At 49.0% G+C, this 18,202-nt stretch overlaps 2 protein-coding genes across 5 annotated transcripts; one reads left to right on the top strand and one right to left on the bottom strand.

Moving 5' to 3' along the window:
* The first annotated feature begins 3,904 nt into the window (after window positions 1–3,904).
* Window positions 3,905–12,325, top strand: kpnb3 (karyopherin (importin) beta 3). Its single transcript, XM_037460082.2, has 24 exons — window positions 3,905–4,084; window positions 5,766–5,846; window positions 6,299–6,491; window positions 6,608–6,710; window positions 6,833–6,929; window positions 7,017–7,121; window positions 7,211–7,333; window positions 7,451–7,571; window positions 7,662–7,856; window positions 7,940–8,064; window positions 8,162–8,251; window positions 8,328–8,501; window positions 8,596–8,814; window positions 8,893–8,976; window positions 9,091–9,223; window positions 9,310–9,431; window positions 9,525–9,621; window positions 9,725–10,009; window positions 10,091–10,146; window positions 10,224–10,346; window positions 10,453–10,672; window positions 10,760–10,988; window positions 11,074–11,215; window positions 11,312–12,325. The coding sequence occupies exons 1-24, from the start codon at window positions 4,004–4,006 to the stop codon at window positions 11,396–11,398; spliced, it is 3,285 nt and encodes a 1,094-aa protein (XP_037315979.2). The 5' UTR covers window positions 3,905–4,003; the 3' UTR covers window positions 11,399–12,325.
* A 141-nt stretch (window positions 12,326–12,466) lies between these two features.
* Window positions 12,467–18,030, bottom strand: atg13 (ATG13 autophagy related 13 homolog (S. cerevisiae)). 4 transcript variants are annotated; one of them, XM_037460094.2, is made up of 17 exons: window positions 17,866–18,030; window positions 17,109–17,189; window positions 16,847–16,927; window positions 16,572–16,691; window positions 16,333–16,379; window positions 15,799–15,939; window positions 15,668–15,708; window positions 15,322–15,436; window positions 15,108–15,215; window positions 14,935–15,028; window positions 14,664–14,762; window positions 14,309–14,380; window positions 14,001–14,198; window positions 13,828–13,908; window positions 13,647–13,754; window positions 13,261–13,389; window positions 12,467–13,187 (listed from the first exon to the last, which is right to left on the bottom strand). In XM_037460094.2, exons 2-17 carry the CDS (start codon window positions 17,175–17,177, stop codon window positions 13,110–13,112), a joined length of 1,581 nt encoding a protein of 526 aa, XP_037315991.2. In that variant the 5' UTR covers window positions 17,178–17,189; window positions 17,866–18,030; the 3' UTR covers window positions 12,467–13,109. The 4 variants fall into 4 exon arrangements, with proteins under 4 accessions (XP_037315991.2, XP_037316000.2, XP_037316006.2 ...); XM_037460103.2 differs by having other exon boundaries at window positions 15,340–15,436; XM_037460109.2 differs by lacking the exon at window positions 14,664–14,762.
* Window positions 18,031–18,202: the final 172 nt, after the last annotated feature.

Here is an 18,202-nt window from a genome sequence, read left to right as displayed (position 1 = left end):
TATTCTCTTCTACATATTCTCATGTTTTAATGCAGAATAAAGCGTCGCCTGATGTGTCATCAGGAGCCACTTGACTCCCTTTTGGTTCCTTTCAAAGCGCCGCCTCCAGTCATTTATCAGGCTATTCGGCGCTTCCTGCCCCTCGAATAGGAAAAGAGCACACATGCCGCGGCATCACCGAGGCGCAAACGACAGAGGGGAATGAGAGTCAACAGCAAACCCAATTAGCTCGGACAAACACCGCGTTTGCCCAAACAAGGCCCGGCCTCCAGAGTCTGCTGATGGCCACCAGGCTGTTTACCCGCAACCCGCCAACGGCACAAAAAATAGCCTCCATTGGAAATGTTCGGTTGCTGGTACATTTGTAAAAAAAAAAACCTTTGTCTACTCAGGTAGTGGGTGAACCCACGTGGATTCAAGGGGTCAAGAACGAACCTCTCGCGGAAAACACGCTTCCACACGCCGCGCTTCCAAATGTCCCGTCTTTAATGTGGCCGGTGTCCGTGTCGACCGGCTGGGGATATTTTTTTTGTACCAGTTAGGCCCCGGCTACAGAGGTGTCAATCTGAGGAGGTAACGGTGCTGACCTCCCATTCAGAAATTAATGGAATCAATAAATCATATCCAGTGGGGGGGGGGGGGGGGGAAACAAAAAAAAACGACAGCATCTCGCGAGCCCAGCGGGAGCGTGAGAGACAAATAACGCGGCCACTTCCCCAACCTTTTACACAGCGGGACATTCATCTCTCTCAGCCTTTACCCCCCCCTTCTCCCCCTTCTCCTCCCTATGAGAGGATAAATGGATCGTTCCTGTGCAAACTTCCCGATGACCTCCTTTGGCTCCATTTTTTTTTTTACAGCCCTCCTGTCACTGCCGGAGCTGAATGATTACAGGCACAGTGAGGCCGACATTACAGAGAACAGAGGAACAAACACAAACGTGAACAATAAAACAGCAGCCAGAGCGAGTCTAACAGTCACTTCAGCATTTCATCTCCAGAAGATTTCCATTAATCCACAACATGCTGCAGCAGTGGGCCAACAACTCTCAAACCCCTCTAAAACTAGCACCTGAGCCCCCCCCTCACACCACCACCACCACCTCACGTCACAGCCCTCAATGGCGGCCTTGTCCAGCACACAGCGCTGCACTGTGAAACATTGATGCTTCAAACATTCAGCTCGCCTGCTGTTAAACAAACCTGGCTGTGTGGACTTTTTAAAATCCCAGCAGTCGCTGAGGTTTACCTTTCTGCCGGAGCAGTAAAACTGTGCCAATAAGAGACACACACACACACAGACGGTCAGAAAAAAATACAGACGAGCACCCACGAGAAGAGTCAGATGCGTTCAATTGAAAGTTTGACATTACCAGAAAATCGGTGAAAAGTTAGAAGAAATATGCTAAATATGAGATATTACACTTTCTGCCTTGTTTATTCACTTAAATGTGGACATTGTAGCTATTTCTGGACCGAAGGGTAAGGGTTAGCATCTCACGTAGTATCCCGAAACTGTCCGTCACCTGGGATTGATGGTTGTTGGTTGAAATCCCTCCCCAGGGGCTCTCCTTTACCCCATCAGCTGTGGCGGTTTCAAATGGGCAAAACCTCGTACACCGGTGTTGGGTAACTGGAGCTTTCCATCATATTTTCCGAGAAAAACACATAACAACGTTCCCCTGAGTAAAGAATAAAGGTGACACACAAACACAGAGACCTCGCTCTTTGCCTCCATGTCCATCTTTCTCTCCCTTTCCTCTTCACTACTTTTCCAAAAAGGGTTTTAAAAATAAAATCTAAAGTTGATTTGATGACAATAAATGGAACACACACCATTACAAAATAAAAAGTCCCATTACCTCGTAAATATGATTATTTTTGTTTCTCTAAAGTAACTTACATGACATGTACTGTATATTGTTCAGCATAAAGAGACAACTTAAAAGGGTCCCAATGAGTGCACATGTATGATTGACAGGTCATCCACATTAAACTCTGTGAAATGTGAAGGTAAAATACAGGATCTAGATATTATCATGAACGGTTTAAAGTCAATGGCGTTATAATAAAGTCAATAACAGTTATTGCAAGAAACAAACTGGAAAGGATCTGCCATCCTGTGGTAAAACATGTAAGTTTAATGTTTCTTGTGAACTATGAAGGAGCCTTTTTATTTTAATATACAATGTAACGTAATTTCTGTAGTTAATTCTTAACCGAGGCCAAATTCATCACACTTAACAATGAAGAATATATTTTCCCACCCTGCGTGCGTTACGATGTATTTCGCATGGATACACCGACCGCTGCCTGGTGAAAACAAACTATATTCAAGTCAAATGTTTTCAGCTCGCGTTGTTTTTTTTCCGGGAAGTTCGCTTTCCGTACCTGTCACCTGTGGTTCCTTCTGCCGCGTGGATCCGTCTGCAGGGACCGAGGGGGTCCAGGGTTCTGAGTCTCTGTATCCCCCCGCATGGAGTGTGCGAGGAGACCCGGAGACAACGTGTTCACCCCCTCTACCAGCAGGGGGCAGTATAGACGCGTCAAAACCAGAGATTTAGTCACACCTGTGCCTGTTTTTAATTATTTATTTAATGCTGTTTATTTCATCTGTCTGTTCATCTGTCATATATATATATATATATGACATTAATTCACATTTATGACATCAGCCCTTTGTGTGGCGCATCCTAAGTAGCACAGACATCAATGTGAGAATAATAAAAGTTACATTTTGATGCATGATCTTTCAATAATAACTTTTCTGAACATACTTTTTAATGGACAGGACAGTGAAGATGACCGTGAAGAAAACATCCACCCAACTTGTCATGGAGCAGAATAGTGTTTCCCAAAGAGCCAATCCAACCTGCAGATATACAAAACGGATCTTTTCACTGGCAGAGGTTTGCTGGGAGACAGGAATGGCGAAAATTCCTGAAAAAATCCTTGGCTGCCACCTACTGGGACGTTGTCCTGCATCTTCCATTGTTGTTCGTTGTCACTGTATGTGGCATTATATTATGGTTGTGTATTAAGGACACCAATTGTTTCACAGTCAATCATTTGTGGATTTAGTTCAAATGCTGGAACTAGCAAATATGATATACACTATATGATTATTTCTATTTGTCACATTATACTCGCCATTTTATTTTACAGGATAATGTAGTTAATGTAGTTATGTAGTTACAAGACAAAACTACTTTTTTGGATTCAAATCTCTCAAACAAATGAATCTTAAGCACTGTATTTTGTAAAATGTTTAGATTAAACTACTATTTTTCATGTAAGCCATGGCCCATTTATTCTGAGGAATATATTTATTAAGTTCTACAATGTCACCTAAAACATAAAGGCTGGTCCCATTTTAAAATGCATAATACAGTACATTTATATTTCCATCAAATCACATTTTACATGTGAAATAATACAAACCTTGGGTACATTCTTCCCTTTTTATCTGTATCCATATTTTTTGTCTTTCTGACAAGTATTTTTGGTTTGTTGAGTAATTCAGAATCTCAACTTGTTGAATAAATGAATAAATCAAAGTTATACATTTCTATCATATTTCAGTAAATAATATACTTAGTTTTTATAAATGAATTAGGGATTGTATGGAAATCATTTCAGTTTACTATCATTTTTCTTCTAATCTGCTTAGTTACTCTAGTGCTGCTGATTGACATGTAAAATAAAGAATGCCCCGCGTTTGCCGCGTGAGCGCTGATGAAGCCATTCTCCCGCGCTTTGGTAATTCATTATTAGCTAACAGGATCAGCGCGTCCACCTTTCTCTGTCGATTCCATCCAACGGGAGCCCCCATTCAGCGCGAGCCAATGGCGCGCGTTTGGTATACGGCACTCGTCCAATGAACGACGAGTAGACTATAAACAGGGAGCCAATGGGAAGAGGGCAGCATTGTGTGACCCAAGCTTGGTCTGCCGGGCTCATCTCGCCGCTTCTCCACCCGGCTGGTCTTTTTGGATCTCACTGCAATGGCGGAACAGCAGCAGCAGTTCTACCTCTTGCTGGGCAACCTGATGAGCCCTGACAACGACGTCAGGAAGCAATCGGAGGTGAGACCACGCGGCGTGGCTGATTTGACGAGTGACACGTCGGGCCGGTATATATTAAAACGACGCGACCGGGCTAGCGAGAAGCTAACCGCCTAGCTTCCCAGCCGTTCGCGTCATAGCCCGATAGCCCACGTGTAGCGTGAAGCCGACAGCGAGTTTCTGGTCGGCTAACGGCTAACCGCCTCCACCATGTTGCGTAGCCACACAGTCGCGACACAGCGCGAGTTTTGTGTCACGCACGTGGGTGGTTTTGTTTCAAAGTGAAATGTACCGTTTGTTTGAGAAGAGGCAAGCCCCCCTACGCCCCAAAAAAGCTCCTCCAGCTGACAGTGGAGCGAGGAGATCTCGTCAGAAGAGTACAGGAAGTAGCACGAAGCTAACGGGACTACTTCTGTGTTGCTAGTTTCATTAGCTAGCGAGTTAGCGCTGAACAGAGTGGGGAGGCTAAAATGGAAGTTAAGAATGACACCATCAAGGCACGAGTGATAAGCAACACAACAACGGAGAGGGGAGGCTCGTCGTTTCAGGGGTGGAGAGCGCTATGCTAGCAGTGACCATGCCATGGCCTTCGGTCGGACCCGTCCGCAAGTCCGTTCAACACCACTGTTTGAGAAGCCCACTCTCCGTAGCCCTCTTTTGTTTTAGTGTCACCCGCCAAGCGAATGGTCTCAGTTTCGGTCACGTCGCCACTCGTGGCTCGTTTAGCCTGATCCACTCTCAATGGATTAAGCAGGCGCTGTCGTGGATTTCTTTGGGTCGAGTCCAGCTGGCCAGTCCCACTTTCCCCTCCACCACCGCGATTCAGCCTCTCCCCTCCCGCACAGTTTTACCTCTCCGGCACCCCGACTTTTGGATGAGGTGGTCTAATCTTATCGCACTCACCCCTCGCTCCGCAGTCAGCGCTTTTTCTTTACTGAACCACAGACACTCTGCCGCGAGACTAAGCTCATCGGAATTCATCCCTTTATCAAAAAAAGACCCCCCCCCCGTTCTGTCTCGCACACACAATAGGGATTGATCCATCAGTTTGAGGACTTTAAACCCATACACGAGCAGCTAAAGGCTACAGCTGCTAGACATGTATAGGTGCTCATTTTTAGTCCCCATTTAACAGATTGTACCTAACCTGTGTGTTTACGAGTCCTTCCCCATTTAGTATTTTTTTCCTGCGAAAACAAAGCTCAGTGTTTACCACTAACACCAGTTGCACATGATCATCTTAATATATTTGTCTCCCAGCACAAACACCTCCTCCCTCTTTGCATTATTTCTGTGAGACGGTTGCTCCTCTATCTTCTTGCCACGCTGTATATTTAACACTGTTGGAAATGTGTCCAAATCTAGAATGTCTTTGTTATCTAACGAGAAGTTGGCAGTATGACTCAAACCGCGGTAATTGAGCAACACTTGGTAGCTGGTTCACAAACACTTCCAGTGACCCGTGCCTTCATTGCTATAATGACGTGCTGCTCCTCTGAGTTTGTCCTGCTCTTTCTTTTAGAAAGAATCCAAGGCCGACTGTATAAACGGATTCCATTACTGGCCTGTGAGGCTTGTTTCAGTCGGCCTTTGGATAAACACACCCATGTTACCGAGCGTAACGACATGGGCTGATTGGTTAATCTAACCTTGAAGGCAGCGTCTCACTCATACCTCACTGACCGATCCGTATTCTTCGCAGGAGACCTATGACACCATCGTGGGACAGACCAAGATCACCTTCTTGCTGCAGGCCATCAGAGATGCATCTGCCGCTGAGGAGGTTTGTACTCTCACAACACCAGCTTTGTTTTGTATCGAGCTCGTCACACGTTTAGGCTTTAGCGTACCGCATGCTCAACTGGCCGCCAAACCAGGAACGCAGTCAAGCACGCGCCGCTTCCACCCTCTGGTTTTGGAATGCGGGCGGTTGTGTTTACTCGAGTTCACCAGCTGTTTGGTCCCCCCCACGCTTCCAATCCTTTACTTTACCTACGGGCTGGTATTTTTAGAGTCTTGTAATGGGAGCAGGCGTTGGCTGCCTGGCCCACGGGGAGTGACTCTGCCTTTCAGAGATGCTGCACATTTTTTCAGTTTATTCCATCAAATCCTACCATGCATGTCTGGTAGTTGTAAACTGCCAAAATAACTCCAAGACGTCAAATTAACTGTAAAGGAAACCTCTGTTTTGTTGATGCTGAAAAGATTCTGAACTCGACTGTTCCGTCTGCTCAGGTCAAACAGATGGCGGCGGTGCTGCTGCGGCGGCTGCTGTCCTCGTCCTTCGAGGAGATCTACCCGGGCCTGACCCTGGAGATGCAGACAGCCGTCAAGACGGAGCTGCTGACCAGCATCCAGCAGGAGACCTCGCCCAACATCCGCAAGAAGGTCTGCGACATCGCGGCCGAGCTCACCCGCAACCTCATCGGTAACGCCCCTGGGTTTTCCACCTCGTTACGGCCGGTGGGGCGTGGCTGTGTCCGGCCCCTCGGTGTTTATGGATAAGTGAAATAATGTGGGCTCGTTCTCCTTTGTTCTGTGCAGATGATGATGGGAATAACCAGTGGCCAGAGGTGCTCAAGTTTCTCTTTGACTCTGTCAACTCGGACAGCGTCACCCTGCGGGAATCGGCCCTGCACATATTCTGGTGAGCCGCTGATCGCATAGTCCCGGGCGTTTTTATGTCCAGGTCAAATACCAGGAATATGTCCATATGCGTGTCCAGAAGAAGTACTACGGACTGACGGCTGTCTCTCTCGTCCTCTTCAGGAACTTCCCCGGGATCTTCGGCAACCAGCAGCAACACTACATGGAGGTTATCAAGCGCATGCTGGTTCAGTGCATGCAGGACCAGGCAAACCCACAGGTGAGTGCCCCCCCTCCCTCACAGGTATCTGAGGCCGTTACTGTCCTGATTAATTCAACGGAACGCTAATTTCAAATGATCCTTCAGATCCGCACCCTGGCGGCTCGCGCTGCGGCGTCCTTTGTCCTGTCTAACGAGGGCAACTCTGCTCTGCTGAAGCACTTCGCCGACCTGCTGCCGGGCCTCCTGCAGGTGAGCACTCCTGGTTCCTTCTGGCCATGTTCTGATAAAGAAGCAAAAATAAAGTGGTGAGCTAAGTGCAGACTGTTGTTTCTTGTCAGGCCGTGAACGATTCATGCTACCAGGCAGACGACTCCGTGCTCAAGTCCTTGGTGGAAATCGCAGACACGGCACCCAAATACCTGAGGCCCAACCTGGAGGCCACACTGCAGCTCTGTCTGAAGGTGAGTCTCGCAGCGCCCTAATGCACGGAGGCGTTTAGAGATACACACACATTGGGCTGTTTTTTAAAAAACTGCAAGCTCCCCCATGTGACCTATCCTGTCGCCATGTCTCTCCAGCTCTGCGCAGACACGAACCTGACAAACATGCAGAGGCAGCTATCGCTGGAGGTCGTGGTCACTTTGTCGGAGACGGCGGCGGCGATGCTGAGGAAACACACCGCCATCGTAGCTCAGAGCGGTGAGCCCAACTGTCCCCCCCTCCCTTTAAGCACCACTGAAGCCGGGTTCAGATGGATCAGACCGTGCTAATGTGTGTGTCCGTCTTCAGTGCCCCAGATGCTGGCCATGATGGTGGACCTGGAGGACGACGACGAGTGGGCCATGGCCGACGAGCTGGAGGACGATGACTTCGACAGTAATGCTGTGGCAGGGGAGAGCGCTCTCGACAGAATCGCCTGTGGCCTCGGAGGAAAGATCATCCTGCCCATGATCAAACAGCACATCATGCAGATGCTGCAGAACCGTGAGTAACCAGACGCCGCTGCTTGTATAGTTTTACATTTTTTTCTCAAACTGTGAACACAAGATCAACCTGTCTGTCACCAGCTGACTGGAAGTACCGCCACGCCGGGCTGATGGCGCTGTCGGCCATCGGCGAGGGCTGCCACCAGCAGATGGAGGCCATCCTCCAGGAGATCGTCAGTTTCGTCCTCCTTTTCTGCGCCGATCCGGTAAGGAACTGCTCAAACCCCGATCTCACATTTAGTGACTAACTTCACACAGTGCTTTTCTCGTATGCTGAGTTTGGCTTCCCTTTTCCCTCTTCAGCACCCAAGGGTGCGCTACGCCGCCTGCAACGCCATTGGACAAATGGCGACAGACTTCGCCCCGACCTTCCAAAAGAAATTCCACGACAAAGTAAGAAACTATCTGTACGGCCAATGGTAAGCGCTATCTGCTGTGGGCACTGACACCGCGGCCGCCTCCCTTCTAGGTGATTGCTGCCTTGCTCCAGACCATGGAGGACCAGAGTAACCCCCGTGTGCAGGCGCACGCCGCCGCCGCCCTCATCAACTTCACGGAGGACTGTCCCAAATCGCTGCTGATCCCATATCTGGACAGCTTGGTGCAGCACCTCCACGTCATCATGGTGGCAAAGCTGCAAGAGGTACAAATGCGTCTCCTGTGGTGCATTAAATTGGTAGGACGCGCTATGCAAAGATGCTTAAGTGTGTGTTGCCCCTCCCCTTCCCGCCTCCTAGTTGATCCAGAAGGGCACCAAACTTGTCCTGGAGCAGGTGGTGACGTCCATCGCCTCTGTGGCGGACACGGCAGAGGAGAAGTTTGTGCCATACTACGACCTCTTCATGCCCTCGCTCAAACACATCGTGGAGAACGCCGTGCAGAAGGAGCTGAGGCTGCTCCGGGGAAAGACCATCGAGTGCATCAGCCTTATCGGGCTGGCTGTGGGCAAGGAGAAGGTACATCTCCACCCCTACATCTGTACAGTGACTCATGGCAGCCATCTTCACAGCCATCTCTTCCTGTACTGTTCCCAGTTCATGCCGGACGCCTCGGCCGTCATGCAGCTGCTCCTGAAAACCCAGACTGACTTCAACGACCTGGATGACGACGACCCTCAGGTGCGGTGGGGGCCGGTTGGGGGGGGGTGGAGCCTCGGGCGACACTTTGAGTCATCATCCGGTTGTCTTGCTGTTTCCGTCCCCAATATGGTGACCCTGTCTGCTGTGGTTTAGATCTCGTACATGATCTCGGCGTGGGCCAGGATGTGTAAGATCCTGGGGAAGGAGTTTCAGCAGTACCTGCCGGTGGTGATGGGCCCCCTGATGAAGACTGCCTCCATCAAGCCAGAGGTGGCCCTGCTCGACAGTAAGCACATGCATTTTTATTCTCCTTCGATGCCACAAGGCCAAAGCAGCGGCAGCACTTGGAATCTGTCCTTCTCCGTCCCGCAGCGCAAGACATGGAGAACATATCGGAGGACGACGGCTGGGAGTTTGTCAACCTCGGCGACCAGCAGAGCTTCGGCATCAAGACGGCGGGCCTGGAGGAGAAGGCCACAGCCTGCCAGATGCTGGTGAGAAACGGCGATGCTGTAGATGTTCCCTCGTCGTGTGTGTGTGAACACAGTAGCTGAGGTGCTTCTTGTGGTTTACCCCTCCCCCCCCAGGTGTGTTACGCCAAAGAGCTAAAGGAGGGCTTTGTGGAGTACACGGAGCAGGTGGTGAAGCTGATGGTTCCTCTGCTCAAGTTCTACTTCCATGACGATATCCTTTCAGACTGACTTGCGCTCCATGTGGTGGTGTGTGTGTGTGTGTGGGAGAGAAAACATGAGGCTTGTAGTGTGCGTTTCTACCTTAATTGTCTCACGTGTGCGTGTGGCGGCGGCTGAGTCCATGCCCTTGCTGTTGGAGTGCGCGCGGGTCCGGGGTCCTGACTACCTCACCCAGATGTGGCACTTCATGTGCGACGCTCTCATCAAGGCCATCGGCACGGAGCCGGACTCTGACGTCCTGTCGGAAATCATGCACTCCTTCGCCAAGTGCATCGAGCTGATGGGAGACGGCTGTCTGAACAACGAGCACTTTGAGGAGCTGGGCGGCATCTTGAAGGGGAAGCTGGATGAGCATTTTAAGAACCAGGAGCTCAGGCAGAGTGAGACTTGATCCCAGTCAGAGAGACCTAACTTTTTGTGTTTTTCTGCATAATCCTCAAACACTTCTTTGCTCTTCACAGCCAAGAGACAGGATGAGGACTACGACGAGCAGGTGGAGGAGTCATTGCAGGACGAGGTAAACGTTTTCACCTCAAATAGGAAGAAGAGGTGAGATTTAGATTTTTCACTATCCCTCATCGTCGTCTTCTGCAGGATGAGAACGACGTGTACATCCTCACCAAAGTGTCCGACATCCTGCACTCGGTGTTCAGCAGCTACAAAGAAACGGTGCTGCCGTGGTTCGAGCAGCTGCTGCAGCTCATCGTCCAGCTCATAGTGAGTACTTCCTGTTTTTCACAACTACGTCTGCAGTCTCGCTGGTACATATTTTAAAGGCAGACTAAGGGTCAGACCGAAAGTAAGTGACTGACTTCGTCTCCAGTGTCCCAGCAGGCCGTGGGCGGACCGGCAGTGGGGTCTGTGCATCTTTGACGACGTGGTGGAGCACTGTAGCCCCGCCTCCTTCAAATACGCAGAGTACTTCCTCCGGCCGATGCTGCAGTCGCTGTGCGACACGAGCCCCGAGGTGCGGCAGGCGGCCGCCTACGGCGTTGGCGTCATGGCTCAGTACGGAGGGGAGAACTACCGCCCGTTCTGCACAGGTATGTGCCCCCCCAAACTCCTCACACGCTTACCTTGCCATCTGCAGCGGCTTGCGTTGGTTAACTTGCTGAGTTCGTTCCCTCCAGAGGCCATCCCGCTGCTGGTGAGGGTCATCCAGGCGGCCGACTCGCGCTCCAAAGAGACCGTCAACGCCACAGAGAACTGCATCTCTGCCGTCGGGAAGGTCATGAGGTTTCGCCCCGAGTGTGTCAACGTCAACGAGATCCTCCCCCATTGGCTCAGCTGGCTGCCACTCAACGAGGACAAAGAGGAGGCGGTGCACACGTTTGACTTCCTGTGCGACCTCATAGAAAGGTGGGGGCGGCCCTCCAACAATTTCTATTTTCTTTACATGAATTATGTTCAAACTTGCATTCTCTTTTCTATCTCGTCTCTGCAGCAACAACCCCATTGTCCTCGGACCAGACAACGCCAACCTGCCAAAAATCTTCCTCATTATCGCAGACGGGGTCGCCAACGAATCCGTGAAGAGCGAAGACGCGTGCAGCAAGCGGCTGGCGAACGTCATCCGCCAAGTTCAGGTGAGCGTCCACCGCCACTCAGCCGGAGAGGATTCACGTGTACGAGGAGACGCTCAGCGAGTGACTCTGTTGTGACCTGTGTGTGTGTGTGTCCAGGTGTCGGCAGGTTTGTGGACGCAGTGTGTGTCGACGCTGAACGAGACGCAGCAGAAAGCCGTGCAGGAGCTCCTGAACACCGCCTGAGCCCCTTCACCCTCCCCCCCCTCTTCAATGAAAAACACAAAACAAACAAGTTCCCGGATCTCCTTTTCTTCCTCCTGCTCTGAGCCGATGTGTGTATGGACGCCGGCCTCACAGCTCACACCCCCCCCCCACCATTGTGTAACCCCCACCTACATTCGGCCGACTTGGAGGAGCAGGTTGGATATTTATGACAATGGAGGACATTGGCCATCCACCCTCAAAGCCTTTCACCCCCATATCAAGGAAGTGGTGACCAGAGTCACGTGTTAATGCCCCCCCTCCCCTCCCCCTCTGTCTTATCGCTGTCTTCCATCTGGACGTATTTGTTTCCAACCATTCCCGACGTTGACTGGTCTCCCGACGTTGACAAGAGGGACTCATTCTCCACGCCGCCCAACACAGACTCATTGGACAGTCGGGCTCAACTGGGCTGGGGGGGGGGCGGGCGTTGTAGTGGACTGAGCAATGGAATGAAGTGGCAATGCACACTGGGCAATAACTGCCTATCTCCTGTGAATTTTTATTTTTGTCTACTTCCGTGTTACCTGTGGGGGGTTGAAACGGCTTAGAGGAAGTGTTTGAAAAAGTAAAGGCATGTTAAGTGGCTAACTCTTAGAAAACCAAACCCATACATAGTTAGGAAGTTTCCGTTGTTTGTTTGGGAGAGTTGCTTTTCTCTTTAACCTTCTAGATGCTCACGGGAAATGAGGGTGACTTGTTTACCTTCCAGGTAGCAGTGAGTCGGAGAGGAGGTGCAGAGCGTCCGTAGTCTAGTCGAGGCCACGTGGCGCGTGAAATGAATTGTAGAATATTTGTAAAATGCGTGTTACCATACTCTTAACTTTATGGTTTTGAACCTATGCAGCCCTGAAGGTATGCGACAGGATTTCAGTAACTACAAACAATAAAATTCCATTTGAGAAGTTATTTGATTTTTCTTGTTTTCTCAAGTCAAATTTTTCAATTAGGCAGCATTAGCGCATGAAACTGTTATATGCTCTACTTTTGCGTGTGTAAAGTGTTCCTCCCTAACATGCATGTTGCGTTTGACCATTTGACAAACACCAGTTTGAATAGAGCAGCCATGCTTTATTAGGACACGTAGAACAGCAAAGAGGTTTAAATTAAAGCTTTCAACACAGTCGTTAATGGTGACCTTCTAAAGACGGCTAGAAGTGTTTTACAAAATATACATATGTATTGGGTACGCTCTGTGTTCTGTCTGGGGGGGGGGGGGGTTTCACGGCCATAGCTATCATATAATTTATGTTCAGTGCTATCATTAAAGTAGACTGTTTGACTCCCCAGACCAGCTAGGTGGGGCTGAAAGACAGCCTTAAAGCTCTATTGTATATAGAGCAATATATATATCGGCTTCTGATACAAAACTGTATTTCTAGTGGGGGGGGGCGCTCTCAGCTTGTGTTCAGTGGAGGGTTGACCAATTACAGTGAGCTAGTTCAACAAATGCTATCACGTGTAGTCGTCTATGCTTTAATTACAAGGTGGTCTGAATATCCATTATAATCGTGATTAAAGCCTAACGTTCGTATTTAAATGAACTACCAGAGAATATGGTACTTACAGAGGACAATTCACATTGAAATAAGGGGGACTTTAGTCTCACAGGACAGATCGTGCGGTCGGCGTCTCCCTTTTAGTCTTTGTCCCGGTTCACTTGCATTCGTCCAGTCTCTTAGGCATCGCCCCTCTACTGGAGCATGTCCACAAAAGCGTCAAACTCGTCAATGTTTTTCTCGTAAACGGCCAGTTTCTCCGGTAGTGAGTCCTGCAGACAAGAAGGAATAAGTTTAATTTCATTTTTTACAAGTCTAAAAATGTTTTTAAAACAAGTATGTTACCAGGTCGTCTGCCATCGACTGGGAGCTGATGTGCAGCGAGAGGCTGGCTAGCTGGGGGGGGTTCTGAAACTCTCTGTAGAAAGTGCCCAGATCCATCGGCAGCAGGTCGTCTTTAGAGAAGGCCGGACGCTACACAGAAGAAGGTTGAAATCATCAACGTCTCCGGAATAAGTTACTTATGACTGTAAAATATGACATTTTATTCGGATCTCCTTCCACACTTCGTGCTAAGCTAACTGGCTGCTTTCCTCCAAACACCTCACCATCCGGGGAGCTCCCATTTGGACTATCAACCTTTTTAAGCAGCAGTTCAGAATGATGCATAATTCAACACGCAGTGGTGCCTTGTTGTTTTATCCCCCAGTGGAAAGCAAAGAACTACGCACAAAGTCGACCATGACAAAGTCATCCTGCGGCCCCGATCCCTCTGAGTCCTGAGAATGGAGGCTGGCCTGCAGGGGTGACGGGCAAGTGGGGGAGTCTGGAGGCTGCACCTAAAACACCCAGTAAAACCATTTTAAGTGACAAACCAAAGCATCACGCAGCATTTTGTGATGTAATATCTACCATGGGATCACTGTCCTCAGAGTCCAGGCCTCGAGGAGCGAACGCAGCAAACGGCAGGTCCAGACCGGCTGCTGTTTGTATCTACACACACACACACACACACACGCGTAGGGTTAAACTCTCCAGTCACTACAAACCAACCTGCAGCACCGCACCGACCTCCCAGCACCCACCGGCGTGTTGGGTTTATTGACGAAGGCTCCGATCTTCCTGGTGAAGGCGTTCAGAGACTCCAACGGGTCGGAGGGGGAAGGCTCCTCGTCGCCCGGCGTGTTGGCGGCATTCTCTGCCGCCAGGTGCGCGTCGGCTCCGTGAGCGGGCTGGGCGGGGTTCGAAGCGACCCCCCCCTGCTCCTTCGCAGCATGCAACGCCTGAGGAGGAAGAGGAGCCGCTTTATAGCAGGCCGAGGGGGGGGGGGGGGGGATCTGGAATTTGACTTATCCAATAAATGCATCTGTTTTCCGGTGGGTTGGCGCATCACCTGGTTTGCAGCAGGGTGACAGAGGTCGGCGGCTCCTGCTTGAGGATGATACGATAATCTGGAGGCGTAGAGCTGGAGAGACGAGGGCGGGGAGGACAGGAAGGAGGCGATTTTAACCACTAAATACTGCTTTTTCAGGACGTCGTCGCCCCGCTTTTAAGATGAACAGGGTTTACTACGCGGCACAGATTAGACACCTTAACACTCTGGGCCGAAGTGAGTGATGGAGCATCACAACGGTCATATGATGATGACAAATGCGGCAACTGACACACCCTAAGACAAATGAGTCATTGGAATGATTCACAGTGCAGTTTGAGGTTGATTAAACACACAGCGGCCAGTATAAACTCACAGTGTGAGTGACAAGTCCCGGAGCCAGAGGAAGCGGCAGACTGTCCAGCGGGAGGGGCTTAGACAGTTTAGAGGGCGAAGGACTCAGCGTGCACACACACTGAGAGCGAGCGCCCGGACGAATCCACACACACACATAAACACAATAAAAAGACGACAGGACAGAAAACGGGCAGAGAGAAAAAAGGGAAAGTGAAATAAAGACCAGGTGAGAAAATGGAGAGGATAAGGAAAGAGGCGGCAAAGAGGAGCGAGCGACTGTGCCCTCTCACCTGTGAGGGCGGGGAGGTGGAGAAGGAGGTGGTGCAGACCTCCTGTGAATCCTGAACCCCCGCGTATGGTCCTCCGTCTTCGTCATCCAGGGCTCTGAACACACACACACACACGTCATAAATGAGAAGCTCCAAACTGACGGATCCTCCCGCCTCATCCCTCGCGGCGCTACCTGTAGTTGCAGGGATGTCCCATGTTGGCGGTGAGCGGGCCGCTGCCGGGAGGATCCACGAAGTGATCCACGATGATCCCCATGATCGGAGCCGACCGCTCAAACTGCCTGCAGGGGGGGGGGGGGGGGACCACATTTCAACAGCGGGCTGGTAATCGACTTTGCTGAGCCGATTGGGGTAGTTTATTCAATGTCAAACCCGTGTTGCTTTTACATGTAGCGTGTCAGTGACCTGTTGGACATGAAGGCCAGGTTGGTGCGGTAGGCGCATGAAAGCGTGACCGTGCCGACCGGGGTGCCGACCACGCCGGCGCGCACGGTCTGAAAACCTCGAGAGACAAACGGCACGCTTCAGTGAGCAAACACACATGAACACATTATTACACAGGTTATTATTATTTTGTTTAACCTAAATGTGATGTTGTCGGCCTCATTATGTACTGAGACAACTTGGCTGTGATAAAAGTACTCGGAAAGGTCAAACGTGTTATTGGGCTATTTAAAGCCGTCCTACTCTTATGGTCATGGTAAAGCAGGTTTTGTTGTCAGTTGGCCGTTACCTTCTCCCAATCCGCTCAGCTGGACTTCCCCGAAGTAAATCCTAGACACGAGAGAGACAAACAAATGGGGACACGTCTCATTCATCCGTTATGGGCAACAGATCAGATCAGAGCTGGTTATTTATACTCACCGGTATAATATGACGTAGTCGTGACCCTGCTTTCTGGATAGCTTGTAGGCGGGCGTTACTCTGGTGATGGCCAGCAGAGACTTGAGCAGGACAGACAGACGGTTGTAGACCGTATACGACACCTTGATGTCTTTATCACACCTGCAGCAGAGACAGAGACACGACGACTCATCACAGATCAGCAGCCATGCCGCTACTTCACGCAGACTAATGCGGTGAAACAAATCCAACAGAAATAAGTGTAGCAGCACTTCGCAGGCGTGATACAGCTACAAAATGCCACTGAAATAGAGACAAAGACATCTATTTATAACTTAAAGCATCAGACATTTTTGTGCCGCTCCGCTGGTCGGTTGCTCACACAGCCGTTTAAACGCTTTCATAACGTTTTGGCAGAAAGAAGCACTGGTGCTGCATGTGATGACGTTACTGTTAAGCACAGTACTGGGGTCAGAGGTAATCATGTGCACCCTGTACAACTTCATAGAGGCACAAACACCCGAAGAGCTTTGATACACCTTTTAAAACACTCACTTCTCATTCATTTCCAGGCACCAAGTCTCCAACTCCATTGAGTCCCCCTGAAGAGACAGAGAAACACAAAACAATATAATACACATAGACACATAATTAAAATATCTTTCATTGTTAATAATTAATAATTTTGTTATATTTGAAAAAGTCCCTGCACTGTTTTGAAGCACAGGAGAAGTACTATTGTAAAAAGAAGAAAACGGGCAGAAGTAGTCTTTATCTCTTTATGGATGTTTTACCTCTGACGTCTTGAGGGAGATCTCGACACACATGGAGCGCCCGATGCCGGGAAGTTGTCCGGCCAATGCCTTCTTGGCTTCATGAGTCACCTCTGGGATGTCTTTGATGGCCAAATTAAACTGGGAGAGATAATAACAAGCGGAACAATCCAATTTACATCTTTATGGCAAAACACCAACAGTCAAAGCCAGCTACACAGATGTGAAGAGCTACAGAGAACCGCAAATCTGAACAGTTACCAAAAAGGTTAAAAAGGAAGACTTTGTTATTTTACCCAATCAGAACCAGTAGGCGATGAAGACGAGCGAGTGCAGATCTTCTCTCCAAGACGGGCTTGGACAATCACCTGGACTGTCTACACACACACAGGACATGAGAAACCTTAGGGTCACCAGCAGGGGAGTATCTCCAAATAAATGGCAAATAAAACCAAAACCGTGACATGACAACACACCCCACACCTCGAGACTCCCTGGGAGACAAACAATCACAGAACATCGTATACTGGACACAGAAGCAGCTTTTTGGCGTTTTACCTTCAAGGCGAAGAACTTAATGAACTTGTCCAAGTCTTTTTTATCCTGGGGACTCAGGCCACTGTCCATGTTGTCAAGACCCTGCAATCAAACAACACAACCCTATAGAGACAAACACATCTCAAAGCAGTGGTTGTAACCCACTTTAAGCGATGACAAAACATTAAAAAAAACTATGGTTCCTGGCCAACACACTCATTTGGCCACTGCATTGGAAATCACAACAAATCTAAATAGTTAAAAATACATTATTTCAGAATGAATGTGAACTGTTTGTCAATATTTACACCCAACATTCAGTCAACAGAAAAACGAATATATGGAGTCCACATCCAAGCTTACTTTGCGATCTGCCAACATAACATTATAAACTGGCAGCAATGAACAACAACACAATTTGAATGCTGCTAAATATTAACTTAACCATCCCATCCGTAGACCATCTGTTAAATGAGCGAGTGAGGCCTCCACTTCAGGTTCGGATGAAATTGTCGTGATAAATGTATTTGGTGGTCGGATTACCCGAAAAGATACGGACAACCGCCGGAAACGGTACACTACACCACTCTGGATATTTTGTTATGAAATCCAACAGCTTATTTTCATGAACAATAACTTCACGTTAACGTTTGACAAAGGGGAGAAACGGCCACTTCATACGTGACTCACTGACCAACCAGCGTTAGCCTGTGGCTAATGCTAGCTAGCTAGCTAAATTGCACGCACTTTAACGTCATGACATTACAGCAAAACTTACATTAGCCTTTTCCAGAGGAAGGTAGCTTCAATGAAATACAAGTTAATTTTGTAAATATGGCATGAGAAGCGGTGTTCCACGCACATTTACACGCCGTATGCAGATGTAAACAACGTCTAAGGCGACTGAGCTACTTTTCTGTTTATCTTCTCCATGTCGACGTGTTTAGATAGTAACACCTTCACAGCGGCACTTTCGTTCACATTGCTAATGTCTGAAAATGCATATTTGTACATTTGAATAAACCCAAGCACATAATACACACATGATAAAAAACATTGACAATATAGATTTGAGTTATTTTTTTAAAACGGCTAAAGGTACCTAAAAAAAACAT

Source organism: Pungitius pungitius, chromosome 3 (assembly GCF_949316345.1).
Source record: "Pungitius pungitius chromosome 3, fPunPun2.1, whole genome shotgun sequence".
Classification (NCBI taxonomy): domain Eukaryota; kingdom Metazoa; phylum Chordata; class Actinopteri; order Perciformes; family Gasterosteidae; genus Pungitius; species Pungitius pungitius.
This window is presented reverse-complemented; position numbering and strand designations above follow the sequence as displayed.